Below are 21,912 nucleotides of genomic sequence, written 5' to 3'. Positions count from 1 at the left end.
ATTAATGGTGCCTTCACAGATGTGTAAGTTACCCATGCCTTGGGCACTAATGCACCCCTATACCATCACAGATGCTGGCTTTTGAACTTTACGTTGATAACAGTCTGGATGGTTCACTTCCCTTTTGGTCCGGATGACACAATGTCGAATATTTCCAAAAACAATTTAAAATGTGGACTCGTCAGACGACAGAACACTTTTCCACTTTGCATCAGTCCAGCTTAGATGATCTCGGGCCCAGAGAAACCGGCAGCGTTTCTGGATGTTGTTGATAAATGGCTTTCGCTTTGCATAGTAGAGCTTTAACTTGCAATTACAGATGCAGCGACCAACTGTATTTAGTGACAGTGGTTTTCTGAAGTGTTCCTGAGCCCATGTGGTGATATCCTTTAGAGATTGATGTCGGTTTTTGATTTAGTGCCGTCTGAGGGATCGAAGGTCACGGTCATTCAATGTTGGTTTCCGGCCATGACGCTTAGGTGGAGTGATTTCTCCAGATTCTCTGAACCTTTCGATGATATTATGGAGCGTAGATGTTGGAATCCCTAAATTTTTTGCAATTGCACTTTGAGAAACGTTGTTCTTAACTGTTTGACTATTTGCTCACGCAGTTGTGGACAAAGGGGTGTACCTCGCCCCATCCTTTCTTGTGAAAGACTGAGCATTTTTTGGGAAGCTGTTTTTATACCCAATCATGGCACCCACCTGTTCCCAATTAGCCTGCACACCTGTGGGATGTTCCAAATAAGTGTTTGATGAGCATTTTCCGACTTTATCAGTATTTATTGCCACTTTCCCAACTTCTTTGTCACGTGTTGCTGGAATCAAATTCTAAAGTTAATGATTATTTCCAAAAAAAAAAAAAAAATGTTTATTAGTTTGAACATCAAATATGTTGTCTTTGTAGCATATTCAACTCAATATGGGTTGAAAATGATTTGCAAATCATTGTATTTCGTTTATATTTACATCCAACACAATTTTCCAACTCATATGGAAACGGGGTTTGTAGTAGTACATGTGTTATTAGTGAGAGCATACTTATTTCAAGGTATTTTTGGGTTCATTGAGGTTAGCTACATTTACTTGTTTTGGAAAGTCTTGACAAGCCGAATAAATTTGCTTAATTCAAATAAAATACCTTAAATTTTTGTATTTATTTTTTTGCTTGTTTTTGAACACTGACTTCTTGCAGTGCAGATACAGTGGAAGCGAAGCACAGGAGTCAAATCAGCCAATATGAAAGCCATAACGGCTGCCAGTAGCGATGAGTAAGTCGTCACAGAAACCTGCCAATGTGTGTGGTGCATGAGAGAAGTGGACAGCAGTCAGCAGACAAAGTGTGAGGCTGACTCAGCTCTTGTCTCTGTTGCCCGCAGAGAGTGCTGCACACACACACGCACACACACACACACACACACACACACACACACACACACACACACACACACACACACACACACACACACACACACACACACACACACACACACACACACACACACGCACACACACACACACACACACGCACTGGATTGTCCACAGGGAGCCATCAGTCGGGGGGTTTCTTCTCTCTCCCCGATTGAAATACGTTTAAATAACAAATGCTTGTGTTTGGGCATCGATCCAGCAACCCCCAAATTGTTTGATTGCCTCTTCCCTGTCTAACATTCCGGATCAAACTTGTATTTTCCGAATGGCCTTTTATCTCTCCTTTTATTGCTCTCTTACTCTTGTTTATCTGTAGCTTCCTGTCATTTTGTGCTCCTAAATCCTGCTGCGGTGAGGCACGGGTCTTAATTGTTCCGGCAATCAACGTGGAAATGATCACTGCCACCGAGGGCGGGACTCTTCACGATAAAGCATCCCTTATTTTTACACAACAACTTGGCCCGCCAGGCGGAGAGATGTCTTTGATTGCCGACGTAAGACGGGTAACGAGTGAGGTGAAATATTTATATAAGAACAAGACGACGAGCTAGTGGGGGATTTGATTGTGTAAGTGAAGGGATAAGAATGATGCAAGAACAGAGTGAAGAGACGTGTGAAGTTATCAGTTCTTGTGCATCGTGCTATCAAGTCATTTATTTGAAATATCCATCCATCCATCTTCTTCCGCTAATCCAGCGTTTCTCAAAGTGTGGGGCGGGCCCCACTGGTGGGGAATAGAGACATGACAGGTGGGGGGCGAGGAATGGGAGGAAATTTCACTTTAATTTTGTATTTAATTTTTTTTTATTATATTCTTTGAATTTTTTTTTACAACCCCATTTTCTATACAAACTGTAAATCCATTTGTGATTGTGTCTGTGAAATCCGCTATATAAATTAATGTAAATTACTTATTTTTCTTGTAGGCTTCAAATTTCTAGGTCGGAGCGAAAGTTAGACAGACGCAACAGTAACTAATGGGGGCGGGGCTAAGCGGAAGAAACTTTCCCGCAGATGGGTAGCAGGCTAATGTGTGGACCACAATTACACAAAATGGATAAATTGGCTTCATATAGAGTTGCATACAGAATTGCTCAATGCAAAAAACCACACACAATAGCAGAGCAGCTAATTCTCCCCGCTGCAATAGACATGGTGTCAGTCATGCTTGACGAGACAAGCGCAGCAAAATTAAAAGCCGTCCCACTGTCAAACGACACAGTTGCGAGACGTATATGCGACATTGCAAGTGATCTTGAGGAACAACTCGTAGACAAATTAAAAGAAAAACGTTTTGCTTTACAAGTGGACGAAGCTTCTGACGGCAATAAAGACTGCCTGTTCATCGCATACGTGATACGTCCGCTTTATGAATGGCGAGTCACTGTGCGAAGATTTGCTGTTTAGCAAATACAAAAAAAATATTTCACCAGGAAGCACTCGCGTCAAGGCAGCTCAGTCCTGAACTCAATGAGGTTTTAACAGATGTTGTGAGCGCGGTAAATTCTATCAAAACACGAAAAAGTGGCACTTTTAATTAATTTATTATTGAACTTGATGTAAGTTATTTGATTTATTATTGAACTTGATGCAAGTTATTTGATTTATTATTGAACTTGATGCAAGTTATACCACAGCTGCAGTTATTTTATTTGATATTGAACTTGATGTTATTTTATGTTATTGAGTTAGAATGTATACAACTTGATGTTACTTGATGTTCAGTAAATTTGAAAATGTTAAGCTTGGCATTAGCGTTCTGTTTGGGCGATGGGGGCAGGTGGGGCTTGAAAACTCCCCCTTGTCCAAAGTGGGGGATGACAATAAAAGTTTGAGAACCACTGTGCTAATCTGAGGTCATGTCGCGGGGGCAGCAGCCTAAGCAGGGAAGCCCAAACTTTCCTCTACTTCGTCCAGCTCCTCCCGAGGGATCCCGAGGCGTTCCCAAGCCACTTTGTGATGATAACGGGTGTGGTAGTTATTTCTTTTGAACAGCGGAAGGTATTTGTATATGTTGCTTACATTCAAATCCCTGCCCCAAGTGGAGGAGTTCAAGTACCTCGGAGTCTTGTTCACGAGTGAGGGAAGAGTGAATTGTGAGATCGGTGCGGCGTCTTCAGTAATGCGGACGCTGTATCGATCCGTTGTGGTGAAGAAGGAGCTGAGCCGGAAGGCAAAGCTCTCAATTTACCGGTCGATATACGTTCCCATCCTCACCTATGGTCAAGAACTTTGGGTTATGACCTAAAGCAGTGGTCCCCAACCACTTTTTTTTATTAAAAAAAAAATAATAATTATTTTTTTTATTTTTTTTTTTATTAAATCATCATAAAAAACGCAATATACACTTACAATTAGAGCACCAAGCACAAAAACCTCCCTTTTTCATGACAAAAAAAAAAAAAAAAATGGGCGCGGGACAAATTATTAAGTGTTGACCGGTCCGCGGATACAAAAAGGTTGGGGACCACTGACCTAAAGGACAAGATCATGGGTACAAGCGGCCAAATTGAGTTTCCTCGGCCCGGTGGCGGGGCTCTCCCTTAGAGATCAAGTTAAAGTACCAATGATTGTCACACACACAGGAGTGGTGAAATTTATCCTCTGCATTTGACCCATCCCCTTGATCACACCCTGGGAGGTGAGGGGAGCAGTGGGCAGCAGCGGTGCCGCGCCCGGGAATCATTTATGGTGACTTAAGATTTAGAGACAAGGTGAGAAGCTCTGTCATTTGGGAGAAGCTCAAAGTAAAGCCGCTGCTCCTCCACTTGGAGAGGAGCCAGATGAGGTGGTTCGGTCATCTGGTCAGGATGGCACCCGAACGCCTCCCTACGAGGGTGTTTAGGGTATCTGGTCAGGATGCCACCCGAACGCCTCCCTACGAGGTGTTATGGGCACGTCCGACCAGTAGGAAGCCACGGGGAAGACCCAGGACATGTTGGGAAGACCCGTGTTAATTTTGTTGACGAAAAATTTTCCTCATAGTTATCGTCAACAACCTTTTTTTTTTACTAAAACGAGACAATAACTAAATAAAAAATATTTTACGTGGACTAAGACCATGACGAGGTGTATTGACATATTCGTCAACGGATAAAAACGAGACGAAAATGTCTGCCAGAGACGAGATCCAATCGGAACTCATTTGGTTAAGAAGAGGCGGGAGGAGTTGGGAAGAGAACCAATCAGAGCGACGTGGTAAGGAAGTTACGTAAACGGGAATGCGCTGCAGAAGACAACATGTCAACGCCGGGGAGGAAGAGGAGAGAGGACATATGGGGAAATTTTATATTTGACGTCAAAGATAACAAGACGCGGTGTAACAAAATGCAGCGCGAGAATTACGGGGAAAAACACAACAAACTTGAAGCGACATTTACAGTCGAATCACCCCGAAATCCACACACAGGAAAGCATTTTCCACAACATACAACTCACTCGACGTTATCCCGTTTATTACACGGATTCCTCGTGAAATACTAAATTTGAGACATGATTTTCATCAAAATACGACTTGTATCGGTGATTTTTCCGCTGTTTTGCTTTGACTTTCAGAAATTGAAGGGAAAGTTTACATATTACCCTTTAGTCGACTATATCTACTGTAGTTTTCCTCGACTATAATCTTATGATATTTCGTCAACTAAAACAATTTAAATAACTAAATTATGACCAAAACTAAATTACATTTTAGTCAAAAGACTATTACTATAAACTAAATCAAATTTTGCTGTCTAAATGAACACTGGGAAAGACTATGTCTACCGGCAGGCCTGGGAAGAGCTGGACGGAGTGGCTGGGGAGAGGAAAGTCTGGGCTTCCCTGCTTAGGCAGCTGCCCCCGCGACTGGACCTCGGATAAGCGGAAGAAGATGGATGGATGGATCGATCAATCAATGTTTACTTATATTGCCCTAAATCACAAGTCTCAAAGGGCTGCACAAGCCACATCGACAACAAACAAAACAAATACTTCTGAGTGTTGAAAATATGACTGTCAGCCATTTTAATCCTCAAAACATCCATTAAAACAGTGCACAAAAAATGTCTTTCTATAAACATATTGCTATCAAATGGAACCACCTAAATATTGAAGTATATAAACAAGTTAAACAGTTAACTTACAAACTTATATTTTCCAAGGATTGTAAGAGCTAACACAGCTTGTCTGCTTCTCGTTCGTCTCATAAACTGACCTCCAGAAATCGTCAACCCGGAAGTGCGTAAACAAATCAAGCGTAGTAACTATCACCACAAGATGGATGTCTTACATTCAAATCCACCTCCTTTGATTACAGATAGATAGACACCTGGATTTAAAGCTGGGCTTATGCAAAGCCTGGTGGTAATCACATTATGCATGCGTGTGCTTTGCCTAAAGCAGGGGTGTCCAAAGTGTGGCCCGCAGGTCTTTTTTTAACGGCCCCACGGCACATTTTAAAAATATGATTGAAAAATGTTAAAAAACTAAAAAGTGATAAAGAATCAAACGAGTGAAATGTAACAAGAAAATGTTGCAATTTTTACTCTAACACAAAGCTGCCATGTTTTTCTTTAAAAAATAATAATGAATCAAAATCAATGTCATTATGAATTATTGATTTAATCAAAGCTCCAATTATATCACGTTAAATTTTCCACTTTGAGATATTTTTTGGGGGAAAATGTTGCATATTTTGTGTTTGCCATATAAAAAACTGAGCTGTTTTTTTTTTTTTCTCAGAAGGGCCTAAAATGAACAAACAAAAAACATAAACAACAATAAAACTTATAATGGACGGACAGATCTGAAGTTGATCTCGAGATTATTGTGTTAAAAGTAAACAGTAAAGAAATGTATAATTTATTTTTTAACACTTTAATGAGTGGGACCCTTTTGGATCCCCAATAATTGTTGTGTAACTTGTTTTGAAGTGTCATTGCTCCAAAAAATAATCCATCCATCCATTTCCTACCGCTTATTCCCTTTTGGGTTCGTGGGGGGCGCTGGCGCCTATCTCAGCTACAATCCGGCGGAAGGCGGGGTACACCCTGGACAAGTCGCCACCTTATCGCAGGGCCAACACATATAGACAGACAACATTCACACTCACATTCACACACTAGGGACCATTTCCATCCATCCATCCATCCATCCATTCATTTTCTACCCCTTATTCCCTTTTGGGGTCGCGCTGGCGCCTATCTCAGCTACAATCGGGCGGAAGGCGGGGTACACCCTGGACAAGTCGCCACCTCATCGCAGGGCCAACACAGACAGACAGACAACATTCACACTCACATTCACACACTAGGGACCATTTCCCTCCATCCATCCATTTCCTACCGCTTATTCCCTTTTGGGGTCGCGGGGGGCGCTGGCGCCTATTTCAGCTACAATCGGGCGGAAGGCGGTGTACAAATGAGCTTCATTAATTTTTGGCTGCTGGCATTTATATCGCTACAAGGCCTTTTTAAAAGAAAGTTACTTTGCAGCAGGTAAAATATGGATTGCGACACAGCGAATATCTGCTCTAATCAAGAATGCATTTTGTCATTTACTGCAGTGTGGATGGAGGGGGGGGGGGGGGGGGGGGGGGGGGGGAAAGAAGCGCTCCGAGGACACCTTCTGCTGTGCCAGGATGACAGCATACCCTGAGCGGCGTGAGCGGGTCTTACCACATGGCGTGCATGTACGTTGGAGGCAAGCGTGGGCTGCTGACTGGTGTGCAGTTGTACGACCTCATTATCCTCTCGGCTAAAAGGAAATTGCGGAACAAACTGGCCACCAGAAGGTCCTGGCGAAACAGCTTCTGGAACAAATCTACATGGACGGACAACAGGGGAGGTGTTAGTAAGATGCATTCAACACAAACACATGGCTTTACAAATGGAAAAAAATGCTATACAAACAAATAAACATTTGATCAAATACTTCAGTGTACAATCCCCGTTTCCATATGAGTTGGGGAATTGTGTTAGAAGTAAATATAAACAGAATACAATGATTTGCAAATCATTTTCAACCCATATTCAATGGAATGCACTACAAAGACAACATATTTGATGTTCAAACTCATAATAAACTTTATATTTTTTTGCAAGTAATAATTAACTTAGAATTTCATGGCTGCAACACGTGCCAAAGTAGTTGGGAAAGGGCATGTTCACCACTGTGTTACATCACCTTTTCTTTTAACAACACTCAATAAATGTTTGGGAACTAAGGAAACTAATTGTTGAAGCCTTGAAAGTGGAATTCTTTCCCATTTTTGTTTTATGTAGAGCAGAGGTCGGGAACATTTTTGGCTGAGAAAATGCCAAATATTTTAAAATGTATTTCCATAAGAGCCATATAATATTTTTTTAACACTGAACACAACTAAAAGCGTGCATTTTTAAGTAAGACCAACATTTCTATAGTATAATAAGTCTCTTATTCTTTGTAGTAACATTGTTATTCTGAAGCTAACTGTGGAGGGGGCGTGGCCTGCGGGCCCGCAGTGAACTGGCGTGTGCCAGGACCGGCCTCGAAATCAGCGACTGGTACGCCTTGTTATCAAATCACCTGTCGCTCTATTATAAGCAGCAGCCAGGAGGAGAGACGGGGTTGGGGCTGGAGCCAGAGCGCGAGCGAGAACGAAAGAGAAAAATACAATTGCTGGAAAGCAACTGAGAGACTCATTGAAAAATAAAACAATATTGTAACCCTGAAAGAGGCTCTCATGTCGGTGCTTGGTGGTCTGAAGAACCCCCAGTATGGCAAGCCCCACACTAACCAATAGTAAATAAATAACTTCTTACCATTAACGCAACTTTAATGCAGAACTTGTTTGGGTCCCTATTAAAAGGTTAATTTGTTCAACCTTGGCCCGCGGCTTTGTTCAGTTTTAAATTTTGGCCCACTCTGTATTTGAGTTTGACACCCCTGATGTAGAGCTTCAGTCGTTCAACAGTCCAGGGTCTCCGATGTCGTATTTTACGCTTCATAATGCGCCACACATTTTCCATGGGAGACAGGTCTGGACTGCAGGCGGGCCAAGAAAGTACCCGCACTCTTTTTTTAGAAAGCCACGCTGTTGTAACACATGCTGAATGTGGCTTGGCATTGTCTTGCTGAAATAAGCAGGGGCGTCCATGAAAAAGACGGCACTCAGCTGCCAGCATATGTTGTTCCAAAACCTGTATGTACTTTTCAGCACTAATGGTGCCTTCACAGATGTGTAAGTTACCCATGCCTTGGGCACTAATGCACCCCCATACCATCACAGATGCTGGCTTTTGAACTTTGCGTCGATAACAGTCTGGATGGTTTGCTTCCCTTTTGGTCCAGATGACACAATGTCAAATATTTCCAAAAACAAATTGAAATGTGGACTCGTCAGACCACAGAACACTTTTCGACTTTGTATCAGTCCATCTTAGATGATCTCGGGGCCCAGAAACGCCAGCGACATTTCTGGATTTTCTGGATGTTGTTGATAAATGACTTTCGCTTTGCATAGTAGAGCTTTAACTTACACTTACAGATGTAGCGACAAATTGTATTCAGTGACAGTGGTTTTCTGAAGTGCTCCTGAGCCCATGTGGTAATATCCTTTAGAGCAGGGGTAGGGACCCTATGGCTCTAGAGCCAGATGTGGCTCTTTTGATGACTGCATCTGGATCTCAGATAAATCTGAGCTGACATTGCTTAACACGATAAGTAATGAATAATTCCACTTGTAATCACAGTGTTAAAAATAATGTTCAAAATATAAAACATTCTCATGCATTTTTAATCCATCCATCCCTTTTCTACCGCACCTGTTTAAGAAGTTGCATTAATGGTAGGAAGTTATTTATTTACTATTGGTTAGTGTGGGGTTTGCCCTCCTGGGGGTTCTTCAGACCACCAAGCACCAACATGAGAGCCTGTTTCAGGGTTACAATATTGTTTTATTTTTCAATAAGTCTCTCAGTTGCTTTCCAGCAATTGTCTTTTTGTCTTTCGTCCTCGCTTGTGCTTTGGCTCCAGCCCCAACCCCGTCTCTCCTCCTGGCTGCTGCTTATAACCGAGCGGCAGGTGATTAGATAACAAGGCCCGGATGTGCTATCTACGCACCTGTCGCTGATTTCGAGGCTGATCCTGGCAACACCCTGCTTCGCTGCAGGCCCGCAGGCCACGACCCCCTCCACAGTGAGCTTCAGAATAACAATGTTTTTACAAAACATATTATATGGCTCTTACATAAATACATTTTAAAATATTTGGCTTCTTGGCTCTCTCAGCCAAAAAGGTTCCCGACCCCTGCTTTAGAGATTGATGTCGGTTTTTGATACAGTTCCGTCTGAGAGATCGAATGTCACGGTCATTCAATGCTGGTTTCCGGCCATGCCGCTTACGTGGAGTGATTTCTCCAGATTCTCTGAACCTTTTGATGATATTATGGAGCGTAGATGTTGAAATCCCTAAATTTCTTGCAATTGCACTTTGAGAAACGTTGTTCTTAAACTGTTTGACTATTTGCTCACGCAGTTGTGGACAAAGGGGTGTACCTCGCCTAGGGCTGGGCGATATATCGATATACGATATATATCGCGGCTTTGTCTCTGTGCGATATAGAAAATGACTATTGTAATATTTGAGTAGACGTTCTCACGCAGCTGCTGGCGTTACACTCTCTTCGCTCTTTCCTGTCTCCTCACAGACAAGCAGGCGCACATTCATAGGTCACTTACTGTCACGTCATACGTCATACGAATAGGCCCTCGCCCAGCGGAGATGTCGCGGCGTGGCTAATGTTAGCTATGATGCTAGCGGGTTGTTAATTCCCAAGAAAAACAGCAGGGGTCCATCGTCTGGCGGTGGTTCGGCTTCAAGCGGGAATATGTCGAATAGACAACTTTAATTTGTCATGTGTGGGGCACAAGTGTTGCTACCAGAAGTAGCATTACTGCTCATATGTAGCATCATTTGAAAAGTCACCTGCTAATAACTGTTTAATAAATACACTTTTGGTCAATTGACTTAGTTGTGATTTCCTTCTCTGCATGAAAGTTTAAAAATAGTATATATTAATGCAGTATGAAGAAAAATGTTTTAATGTAGACACATAGAATCGTCATACTGCTGTGATTATATGCATCAAGTGTTCATTCAAGGCTAAGGCAAAATAAGGAGATATATATGGTGTATCGTGACATGGCCTAATAATATTGAGATATTAATAAAAGCCCATATCGCCCAGTCCTAATCAAGGTTGTCCATCCATCCATTTTCTACCGCGTATTCCCTTTCGGTGTCGCGGGAGGCGCTGGCGCCTATCTCAGCTACAATCGGGCGGAAGGCGAGGTACACCGTGGACAAGTCGCCACCTCATCACAGGGCCAACATTCACAATCACATTCACACACTAGGGCCAATTTAGTGTTGCCAATCAACCTATCCCCAGGTGCATGTCTTTGGAGGTGGGTTCGAAGCCGGAGTACCCGGAGGGAACCCAAGCATTCACGGGGAGAACATGCAAACTCCACACAGAAAGATCCCGAGCCTGGATTTGAACCCAGGACTGCAGGACCTTCGTATTGTGAGGCAGACGCACTAACCCCTCTGCCACCGTGAAGCCTAATCAAGGTTGTTTACCTGTTAAACTGTAATAGATAAGATATTATTAGTGTTAATTAATATTAATTCAGTGGTAATATTTGAGTGGGGCCCCAGTCCCTTCTGTTGGGCCCTGAGGTCAAAAAGGATAAGAACCCCTGCTCTAATGCAACATTCATGTTTCATGTTCTCAGGAGATAAAAGACTGGAGGATTGGGATTGATGGACTGAATCTAGAGATGTCCGATAATGGCTTTCTTGCCGATATCCGATATTTCGATAGTGTCCAACTCTTAATTACCAATTCTGATATCAACCGATACCGATCATTACAGTGGTGGAATGAACACATTATGATGCCTAATTTTGTTGTGATGCCCCGCTGGATGCATTAAACAATGTAACAAGGTTTTGCGAATTAAATCAACTCAAGTTATGGAAACAATGCCAACATGGCACTGCCATATTTATTATTGAAGTCACAAAGTGCATTTTTTTTTTTTTTACTCAAAACGGGGGTTTTATATTGTAGCGTCCTGGAAGAGTTAGTGCTGCAAGGGGGTCTGGGCATTTTTTTCTGTTGTGTTTATGTTGTGTTACGGTGCGGATGTTCTCTCGAAATGTGTTTGTCATTCTTGTTCGGTGTGGGTTCACTGTGTGGCGCATATTTATACGGCCACCCTCAGTGTAACCTGTATGGCTGTCGACCAAGTATGACTTGCATTCACTTGTGTGTGTGAAAAGCTGTAGATATTATGTGATAGGGCCGGCATTGAAAGGGAGTGCCTTCAAGGTTTATTGGCGCTCCGTACTTCTCCCTACGTCTGTGTTTTAAAAAGTCATACATTTTCCTTTCTGAAACCAATACCCATAATTTCCGATGTTACATTTTAAAGCATTTATAGGCCAATAATATCAGCAGACCTCTCTAGTACTAATTAATCAAGATGGGAGAAGGCACATTTCCTACAGATCAATGGCATCTATTGATGTCAGGATAATTACAGTTGCACTCAAAACCCTGTTAGTAAATTATATTTATTTACAAAATATATAAACGGGTAGTCTGTTGGATGTTTGTACATTTGGACAATAAATAGTTGACATGGTAAATTGAACAATGCGGAGTGGAACTGTACAGTTTGTGTCCAGATATGACAATATGACAGACATCATTCCAGCTCTGTCAGACCACTTTTTAATGTGTCAAATGTTTGAACGTGGAGATGGACGTGTGTGTGCTGCACAGTCTTCTCCATGATGTGAATTAGGTGTGACGAGATTCGTTACCGGGAGTCTCCCTGACGCGGGCTGCTTCATTAGCAGTTGAACCCTGGGAGGTTTAATAGGCTGTGGCAGCCGTCAGCATGGTCACATTGTAACTGAAGCTAGGAGTGGCTCTGTGGACGTGTGTAGCATGGAAGACACTTTCTAATACAAACCCCGTTTCCATTTGAGTTGGGAAATTCTGTTAGATGTAAATATAAACAGAATACAATGATTTGCAAATCCTTTTCAACTCATATTCAGTTGAATGCACTACAAAGACAAGATATTTGATGTTTAAACTCATAGACTTTTTTTTTTTGCAAATAATAATTAACTTAGAATTTCATGGCTGCAACACGTGTCAAAGTAGTTGGGAAAGGGCATGTTCACCACTGTGTTACATCACCTTTTCTTTTAACAACACTCAATAAACGTTTGGGAACTGAGGAAACTAATTGTTGAAGCTTTGAAAGTGGAATTCTTTCCCATTCTTGTTTTATGTAGAGCTTCAGTGGTTCGACAGTCCGGGGTCTCCACTGTCATATTTTACCCTTCATAATGTGCCACAGATTTTCCATGGGAGACAGGTATGGACTTCAGGCAGCCCAGGAAAGTACCCTCACTCCTTTTTTACGAAGCCACGCTGTTGTAACACGTGCTGAATGGCAGCATATGTTGTTCCAAAACCTGTATGTACCTTTCAGCATTAATGGTGCCTTTACAGATGTGTAAGTTACCCATGCCTTGGGCACTAATGCACCCCCATACCATCACAGATGCTGGATTTTGAACTTTGCGTCGATAACAGACTGGATAGTTCGCTTCCCCTTTGGTCCAGATGACACGATGTCAAAAATATTTCCGAAAACTATTTGAAATGTGGACACGTCAGACCACAGAACACTTTTCCACTTTGCATCAGTCCATCTTAAATGATCTCCGGCCCAGAGAAGCCGGCGGCGTTTCTGGATGTTGTTGATAAATGGCTTTCGCTTTGCATAGTAGAGATTTAACTTGCACTTACAGATGTAGCGACCAACTGTATTTATTGACAGTGGTTTTCTGAAGTGTTCCTGAGCCCATGTGGTGATATCCTTTAGAGATTGTTATCGGTTTTTGATACAGTGCCGTCTGAGGGATCGAAGGTCACGGTCATTCAATGTTGGTTTCCGGCCATGCCGCTTACGTGGAGTGATTTCTTCAGATTCTCTGAACCTTTTGATGATATTATGGATCGTAGATGTTGAAATCCCTAAATTTCTTGTTATTGCACTTTGACAAACATTGTTCTTAAACTGTTTGACTATTTGCTCACGCAGTTGTGGACAAAGGGGTGTACCTCGCACCATCCTTTCTTGTGAAAGACTGAGCATTTTTTGGGAAGCTGTTTTTATACCCGATCATGGCACCCACCTGTTCCCAATTAGCCTGCACACCTGCGGGATGTTCCAAATAAGTGTTTGATGAGCATTCCTCAACTTTATCAGCATTTATTGCCACCTTTCCCAACTTCTTTGTCACGTGTTGCTGGCATCAAATTCTAAAGTTAATGATTATTTGTCCAAAAAAAATGTTTATCAGTTTGATAATCAAATATGTTGTCTTTGTAGCATATTCAACTGAATATGGGTTGAAAATTATTTTCAAATCATTATATTCCGTTTATATTTACATCTAACGGGGTTTGTAGTTTGTCCGTTTCCCCAGCCCAGTCTCTTAACACACATGCATACCACCCATTTTACTGTTATTCAAGCCTTACTATAAGCTTTAATTTTTAACTGCTGGGGATGTTTCACCATGTCCGGCTGTGCGTGCAGTGTCTCACCTCTGGGCAGCACGTTCCAGGCGATGGTATCAGTAATGGCCGTGAAGATCCAGTTCAGTTCTCCGAGGGGAGTGCGCCTGTCGTTGAGCCTGCCGGGGATCCTGCACACAGCACAACGCAGATGGCTCGGTGTCAGCGGCTCGCAGCATGTCACGTCCATGACTCAGAGAACAAAGTGGCAATCGATCAGAACTGTCACCGCAACACCTTTGAGGTATTTACATTTGCAGGTTTCTAATTCGTTGAAACGGACCGATAATGCAAACGCACTATGAATATTCATGCCTGATTATACAATTGTTCATAGTTGTAAAAAGTGAAATGAAGACACACGCTGGAAGAAAAAAACAGATGCAAGATTTGCATTTTCCGAGAGAATAATCCAAATATAGGCAGACGGTCCCCGAGTGTCCAACCATCGGAACAATCAGAAGTGCACGTCGATGAGAGTGCAAACTAGGTGAGGGTTCGAAAGATTTGTCGTTATCGTTAAAGGGGAACATTATCACCAAACCTATGCAAGCGTCAATATACACCATGATGTTGCAGAAAAAAGACCATTTATTTTTTTAACCCATTTCCGAAATCTAAATGGGTGAATTTTGGAAAATTAAACGGCTTTCTGTTTATCGGTCTTTTAGCGATGACGTCAGAACGTGACGTCATCGAGGTAACACACCCGCCATATTCATTTTCACATTACAAACACCGGGTCTCAGCTCTGTTATTTTCTGTTTTTTCGACTATTTTTTGGAACTTTGGAGACATCATGCCTCGTCGGTGTGTTGTCGGAGGTTGTAACAACACTAACAGGGAGGGATTCAAGTTGCACCACTGGCAAGAAATCTGCCGCCAGACCCCGATTGAATGTACCAGAGTGTCTGCACATTTTACCGGCGATGCTAAGACAGACATGGCACAGAGATGTATGGATAACCTGCAGATGCATTTGCAACGATTAAGTCAACGAAATCACAAAGGTGAGTTTTGTTGATGTTGTTGACTTATGTGCTAATCAGAAATATTTGTTCACGGCATGACTGCCAGATAATCGATGCTAACATGCTACGCTAATTGATGCTAACATGCTATTTACGCTAGCTGTATGTACATTTGAAACTAGATACCCACATATAATGCGAAACAAACACTTACCAATCGACGGATTTAAGTTGCTCCAGTGTCTCAAGATGCGAAAGTCCTGATCGTTTGGTCCGCACATTTTACCGGCGATGCTAATAAGGCAGCCATGCTATGGGCCACTTCATTAGGTACACCCACGCTATGGCCGAATAGCGCCAATAGCTATTCGCTCAATAGCTTCAATTTCTTCTTCAAATTCGTTTTCGCTATCTGCCTCCATACTCCGACCATCTGTTTCAATACATGCGTAATCTGTTGAATCGCTTAAATTGCTGAAATCCGAGTCTGAATCCGAGCTAAAGTCGCTATATCTTGCCATGGTAACCGCCATGTTGTTTGTATTGGCAGCCCCTGTATGACGTCACAAGGAAATGGATAGTGGTTTCGAAGATAGCGAAAAAAAGGCACTATAAAGCTTTATTTAGGGATTTTCCGGAACCGGTAAAATTTTGAAAAAAACTTCAAAAAATACAACAAGCCTCTGGGAACAGATTTTTATTGTTTTTAACTCTTTTGAAATTGTGATAATGTTCCCCTTTAAATATTTGGTCACTGAGCACTTTGAAACCAGATCTAACCTAAGGGTCGCCAATGTAGAGACGCCAGCATTAAAGATGACATGATGACATCTCCCTGCTTCAGTCCAAAACATATATACATATATATATATATATATATATATACACATATATATATATACATATATATATATACATATATATATACATATATATATATACATATACATATACATATATATATATATACATATACATATATATATATATATATATACATATACATATACATATATATATATACATATACATATACATATACATATATATAGATATATATATATATCTATATATATATATATATATATATATATATATATATATATATATACTAGGGGTGTAACAGTGTGTGTATTTGTATTGAACCGTTTCGGTACCGGGGTTTCGGTTCGGAGGTGTAACGAACGAGTACACATGCTAGCAGCGACCGGGCTAGGACAAGATGTAAAAGCCAGAGCTGGAAGACCCTCCTGCCTCGTTAACATCTCCCCTTTGGGAACACTTTGGCTGCGTGATACAACAATGGAGGACGGAAGTTTGCCGACATTGTTCAGCAGCTGCTTCCGACAACACGTCAAACATGTGTTGCACCTTTCCTGCTTCCGGCTCCCAGACCGTAGTCGAGGAGTGAGGGGAGACACTCCTCCAGGGCTGATGTATTCTGGGGGGCAACACACTTCACTCTATCTGGCAGTGGGTCTCCACAGCTCCGGACTCCAGGGTAAATGAAGAGTCTGGCGATTAGTTGCAAATTGTGGCTTTATTGAGGTCTTGGACAAAGCCAATCGAACAAAACACTAGCCACTCCCCGCATTCGCGCTACCGCTCCCTCACCTCGCTCGCCCATACACTCACCTTACATGCTGTCACATAATAAAGGGCCACACACACACGTACGCTACTCTCATAACACATGCTAACCCATTTGAAGCGTCACCACCGCATTCAAGCAGCCTCTCCTCGAAGAGTCAGGCAGGGCTAAAGTGTTAACAAATGTGTTTTATTACAGCAGATTTAAGTCCATATTGCATTTATAACTAGATTTTGACACACTTCTATGGTGGAAAAACAATGAGCCCATATCATTAAAAAACCATATGGATAAACTCATGTTGTTGTTGTTGTGCTGGGACTCTTCACCCATGAGCGTACTCTGGTAAGGGAATAAGGACACGGTTTTTACGTTTCAACTTCTTTATATGTAACTTTTAGCAGCAGCAGCTAAGTACACTCTCACATACATACTGTTCTACACACCGACTCAAGGACCCCGAGAAGTAAACATAGCTCCCCGGTAAACTGCCTGACTTAAACAGACTCAACTTAAAAGGTGCATGACTATATTAATAGCTTGTTACGTCAACAATAATAGTCAATTATATTCAAAAATTAACACATTAAATAGGGAACTTTATCTTCAATCTTAATCACTGACAAAGGGAATTTATAACAGCCGTCCCCTAAAAAGCATGGCTATTTTGAAACAAACATAAATTCCCACAACAGTCCTTTAACCAGGATTATCTTCAAGAATCAGATCAGAATCAGACATACGTTATTAATCCCCGAGGGGAGATTAAAATTTTCAGCACAATCCCATTCAAGATCAGACAAACATTACAACGAGACAAAACAGTATTGCTGACGGGTCTGCCAACTTCCACCGACTCTTACAAAAATGGTGAGCTACAGGTAAACAAGTGGGGGCAATGGGAGAAAAAAAATAAAAGATTAAAATAAAATTTAAAAATCGGTCTAAGCCTGGGCCCCTGGAGAGGGGGTCCAGACTGAGGCCAAGGGTAAAAAAAAAACTCATAGCCATAGTACACATACCTCTCACATGTGTGTAAGAGGGAAACATCAAACGTCAAAGAACACAAAGGACATGAAAGACATTACAGTAGCGGAGCTGATGCAACCAGCCAATTGAATAAAAAGTAAAAGAAACATATCACTGTGGTGGCCTCTGCGGTGTTCCACGCCGTCGTCTGCCGGGGTGGAGAGAGCATGGCCAGAGACAGGAGCAGACCCAACAAAGCAACCAAGAGAGCCGACTCCACTCTCGGCGAGTGTCAAGTCCGCATGGATGAGCACGCACAAAAGGGCATTCCTCAAATGCACCAGAGTCTGGAATCTTTCATCTCTCCCTGCAGGCATAATTCTTCTTCTTACTCGTCGTCGCCATGACTGTCTCTTCTTCGTTCTTTTGCTTCACCTCTGTTATGTTTTTGGACATTACTACTTGCCGTAGTTTTGAAGCAATGCATGATGGGATTCCGGATGTTGTGTGTCAGTGTATGAACGTGCCGGCTGGAATAAACACACGCTGAGAAATAGCTACGTGCCTGCCTACTTTATGGGTTATAGATAAACCTATGGATAACGGAGACATATATAATAGTCTCCTTCTTGTGTGTGCAGTTGCGCACTGAGCTCCAAAAGCCGTAGAAGTTATCACGTGACTGGGCTGGCAAAAGTGGACGTGACGACAGGCTGTCCTCTCTCAGGTCCGGCTGGAAATCGGGAGAAATTCGGGAGAATGGTTGTCCCGGGAGATTTTCGGGAGAGGCACTGAAATTCGGGAGTTTCCCGGAAAATTCGGGAGGGTTGGCAAAGATGCCCATCTGACACCCCATCAGTTTAGTAACCAGTCATCAAAAAAATTAATAATGCATTTCGTTAAATATGCATCATAACAAAAAGGGTAATAATACAGATGTCCGATAATATTGGTCGATAAATGCTTTAAAATGTAATATCGTAAATTGTCCGTATCGGTTTCAAAAAGTAAAATTGATGACTTTTTAAAACGCTGCTGTACGGAGCGGTACATATCCCACTCGGCAGCCCCTCCCCTCTCCCACACACAACAGCATGAGAGGTTTACTGGCGACGCTTGATGACCTCATCAAACCACCGCGAGTGCAGCATAACAACAACAGGAGTGTGTTGTTGCCGGTGCTGTAGCCGTGGCTAACAAGCAAACTTGATCAGTGACTGACTAACGACACCATGTCTATGGTTTGGGATTATTTTAAAGTGTCTCTGACGGATTAAAAAAAACTGCAATTTTCAATGACTACAAAAAGTTGGTTATGCGAGGAGGAACCATGACGCCTTCCTTTAATACGAGCGATTTGATCTCCAAACTCTTCAAGAATCATAAGGAGATACACGATGAATAAAAGTAGAAGATGGAAGATGGATGAAATGTAAACACCGAAAGCAGCTTGCAGTGAGCGGAGGTGCCCTGTCTCAACGCAGCATTTCAGAAGCTCTGGCTGACTGCTAGGCCACTTCAAGCACTCACCACCAGCTTGCAGCACGTGTTACTCATACAAATACATTAGAGCAGGGCAGATTGAGCCCAGTTTATAAATTCCTATTATACAGTATGCCAGGCAGTCTTTCACTAAAGGAAGACTATGTTATTGTTTATTTTATGACTCTAGTATACTCTGGACTGAAGTTGTGTGCCTTCATTGTTTTTATAGCTGTTGATTTGAGGCATGTTTAAAAAATTATGCACTTTGTGAAAGTCCAAGTATAGTATTTCCCATAGTTGTAGTGAGTATCAGGATTATCTCAGGGAGAGCATGTCCCAAATTCCAAGCTGCTGTTTTAAAGCATGTTAAAAAAAAAAAATAATGCACTTTGTGACTTCAATAATAAATATGGCAGTGCCATGTTGGCATTTTTTTCCCCATAACTTGAGTTTATTTTTTTGGGAGGGAAAACCTTGTTACATTGTTTAATGCATCCAGCGGGGCATCGCAACAAAATTAGGCATAATAATGTGTTATTTCCACCACTGTATATATCGGTATCGGTTGATATCACAATCGGTAATTAAGACTTGGACAATATCGGAATATCGGCGAAAAAGCCATTATCAGACATGTCTAGGTATTAGAGATGCGCGGATAGGCAATTATATAATCCGCAACCGCATCACTAAAGTCGTCATCCACCCGGCATCCACCCAAACCAATATTTTATCAGAACCGCAACCGCCCGCCCGTTGGTATATATCCGGAATCGGCGACCTTTACCACTAAAAGAGCTAGTTTGACCCGTGTCACAAAGTAAAGAAGGCAATGGGAGCCGCTAACGTTCTCGCGAATATCTGATGGTGCTCATCCAGATAACAAGAAAAGGGGCGTGCTGTGAAGCCATTGCCTTTGACGCCTTATACATCATGTGCGAACCGTTTGCCAGTCCAGCAACATGCTGTATGCAGCTTCCTCAAACACACGTACAAGATTGAAAGGCATACTGGGTGATACAGAGTACACTGATGGTTGTGATATAAACAATTTTAACACTCTTATTAATATGCGGCACGCTGTGAAGCCACACCAAACAAGAATGACAAACACATTTTGGGAGAACATCCTCACAGTAACACAACATAAATGCAACACAACAAATACCCAGAATCCTTTGCATCCATGACAAATCCTGACTATTTTATACACCCCGCTAGCAGCATGTATATCAAATATTTCTAAATGGTTCAACCGCCACCCGCCCGAATCTATTTAAAATCTATTTTTTCGTCATGTCACCCGCCCGACCCGCGGTTTATCCGCGGACTCCGCGGATGAGACCGCAAACCGCCCATCTCTACTAGGTAATATTAAAAAAATGGATAGATGTTGATAGTCCGTCTCGTACGGACTGGTACACACAGGCTATGGAGATGATATCAGTAAAGAAAACTGCATTTTGTTCAGATAATAATGAGTCATATCTTAGAATATAGGATCCTATATTTTAATGTTTTAACTATTAAATGAACCTAAAATATGACTTATTTTATCTTTGTGGAAAATATTGGACACAATGTGATATTTTGGAGTAGAACCAGGGAACTTTTGTTGATGTTCTATGTTATCCAGTCATGGTTCACATTGTAAATGGAATGGAACATTACAGTCATTGCACTGAAAAATGGAAAAAAAAATGTTTTTTAGTACAACCCATTCAAAAACAGACATGCAGTAGACAGAACAGGAAGACTAATGGTTCGCCATCACATAAAAATGTAGGAAAGAAGGTCGAGGAAGAGGAGGAGAAAAAAGCAAAATTCCGCTACTAAGCACCTATGGGGTGAGACCAGAAAAAAAAAACATCAGCAAAGCACATTTGAGAATATATTATTACCACACGCAAAACTAGGGACTTGCAACTGGGGTGAGGGGGCGCGAAATCCTTTATTTATATAGATTCTAGGTGCCTGACTTCATTATGTATGGCTGAGTGAACGTATGTTGTTTCCAGGGCAGAGCAAGGAGCCCAGTGGGTGGAGTGTGGGCCAACATCTCCCAGACCGTGTGCATCGGTTGGGGACATCTCTGGGCAGAGGACCTGTCTCCTCTCAGGATAGTCTCCTGCTGGACCCACTGTTGACTGGACTCTCACTATTATGTAAAATCCACTATGGACTGGACTCTCATTATTATGTTAGATCCACTATGGACTGGACTCCCACTATTATGTTAGAACCACTATGGACTGGACTCTCACAATATTATGTTAGATCCACTATGGACTGGACTATCACTATTATGTTAGATCCACTATGGACTGGACTCTCACTATTATGTTAGATCCACTATGGACTGGACTCTCCTATTATGTTAGATCCACTATGGACTGGACTCTCCTATTATGTTGGATCCACTATGGACTGGACTCTCACACTATTATGTTAGATCCACTATAGACTGGACTGTCACACTATTATTTTAGATCCTCTATGGACTGGAATCTCACAATATTGTGTTAGATCCACTATGGACATGACTCTCACTATTGTGTTAGATCCACTATGGACTGGACTCTCACTATTATGTTAGAACCACTATGGACTTGACTCTCACACTATTATGTTAGATCCACTATGAACTGGACTCTCACACTATTATGTTAGATCGATTATGGACTGGATTCTCACACCATTATGTTAGATCCACTATGGACAGGACTCTCACTATTTTGTTAGATCCACTATGAACTGGACTCTCACGCTATTATGGTGGATCCACAATGGACTGGACTCTCTCACTATTATGTTAAATCCACTATGGACTGAAC

At 41.9% G+C, this 21,912-nt stretch overlaps 1 protein-coding gene across 4 annotated transcripts in view; it reads right to left on the bottom strand.

The window, feature by feature from the left end:
• The window catches only part of rptor (regulatory associated protein of MTOR, complex 1), a 480,971-nt gene that overhangs the window by 243,907 nt on the left and 215,152 nt on the right, over positions 1–21,912 (bottom strand). For all 4 annotated transcript variants that reach the window (XM_061880673.1, XM_061880675.1, XM_061880674.1 and 1 more), the window contains exons 9-10: positions 14,093–14,193; positions 7,089–7,233 (exon numbers count right to left, since the gene is read on the bottom strand). In XM_061880673.1, coding sequence (XP_061736657.1) covers positions 7,089–7,233; positions 14,093–14,193 — 246 coding nt within the window. The remainder of the gene's footprint in view (positions 1–7,088; positions 7,234–14,092; positions 14,194–21,912) is intronic.

This window comes from Nerophis ophidion, linkage group LG20 (genome assembly GCF_033978795.1).
Source record: "Nerophis ophidion isolate RoL-2023_Sa linkage group LG20, RoL_Noph_v1.0, whole genome shotgun sequence".
NCBI classification, from domain to species: Eukaryota; Metazoa; Chordata; class Actinopteri; order Syngnathiformes; family Syngnathidae; genus Nerophis; species Nerophis ophidion.
This window is presented reverse-complemented; position numbering and strand designations above follow the sequence as displayed.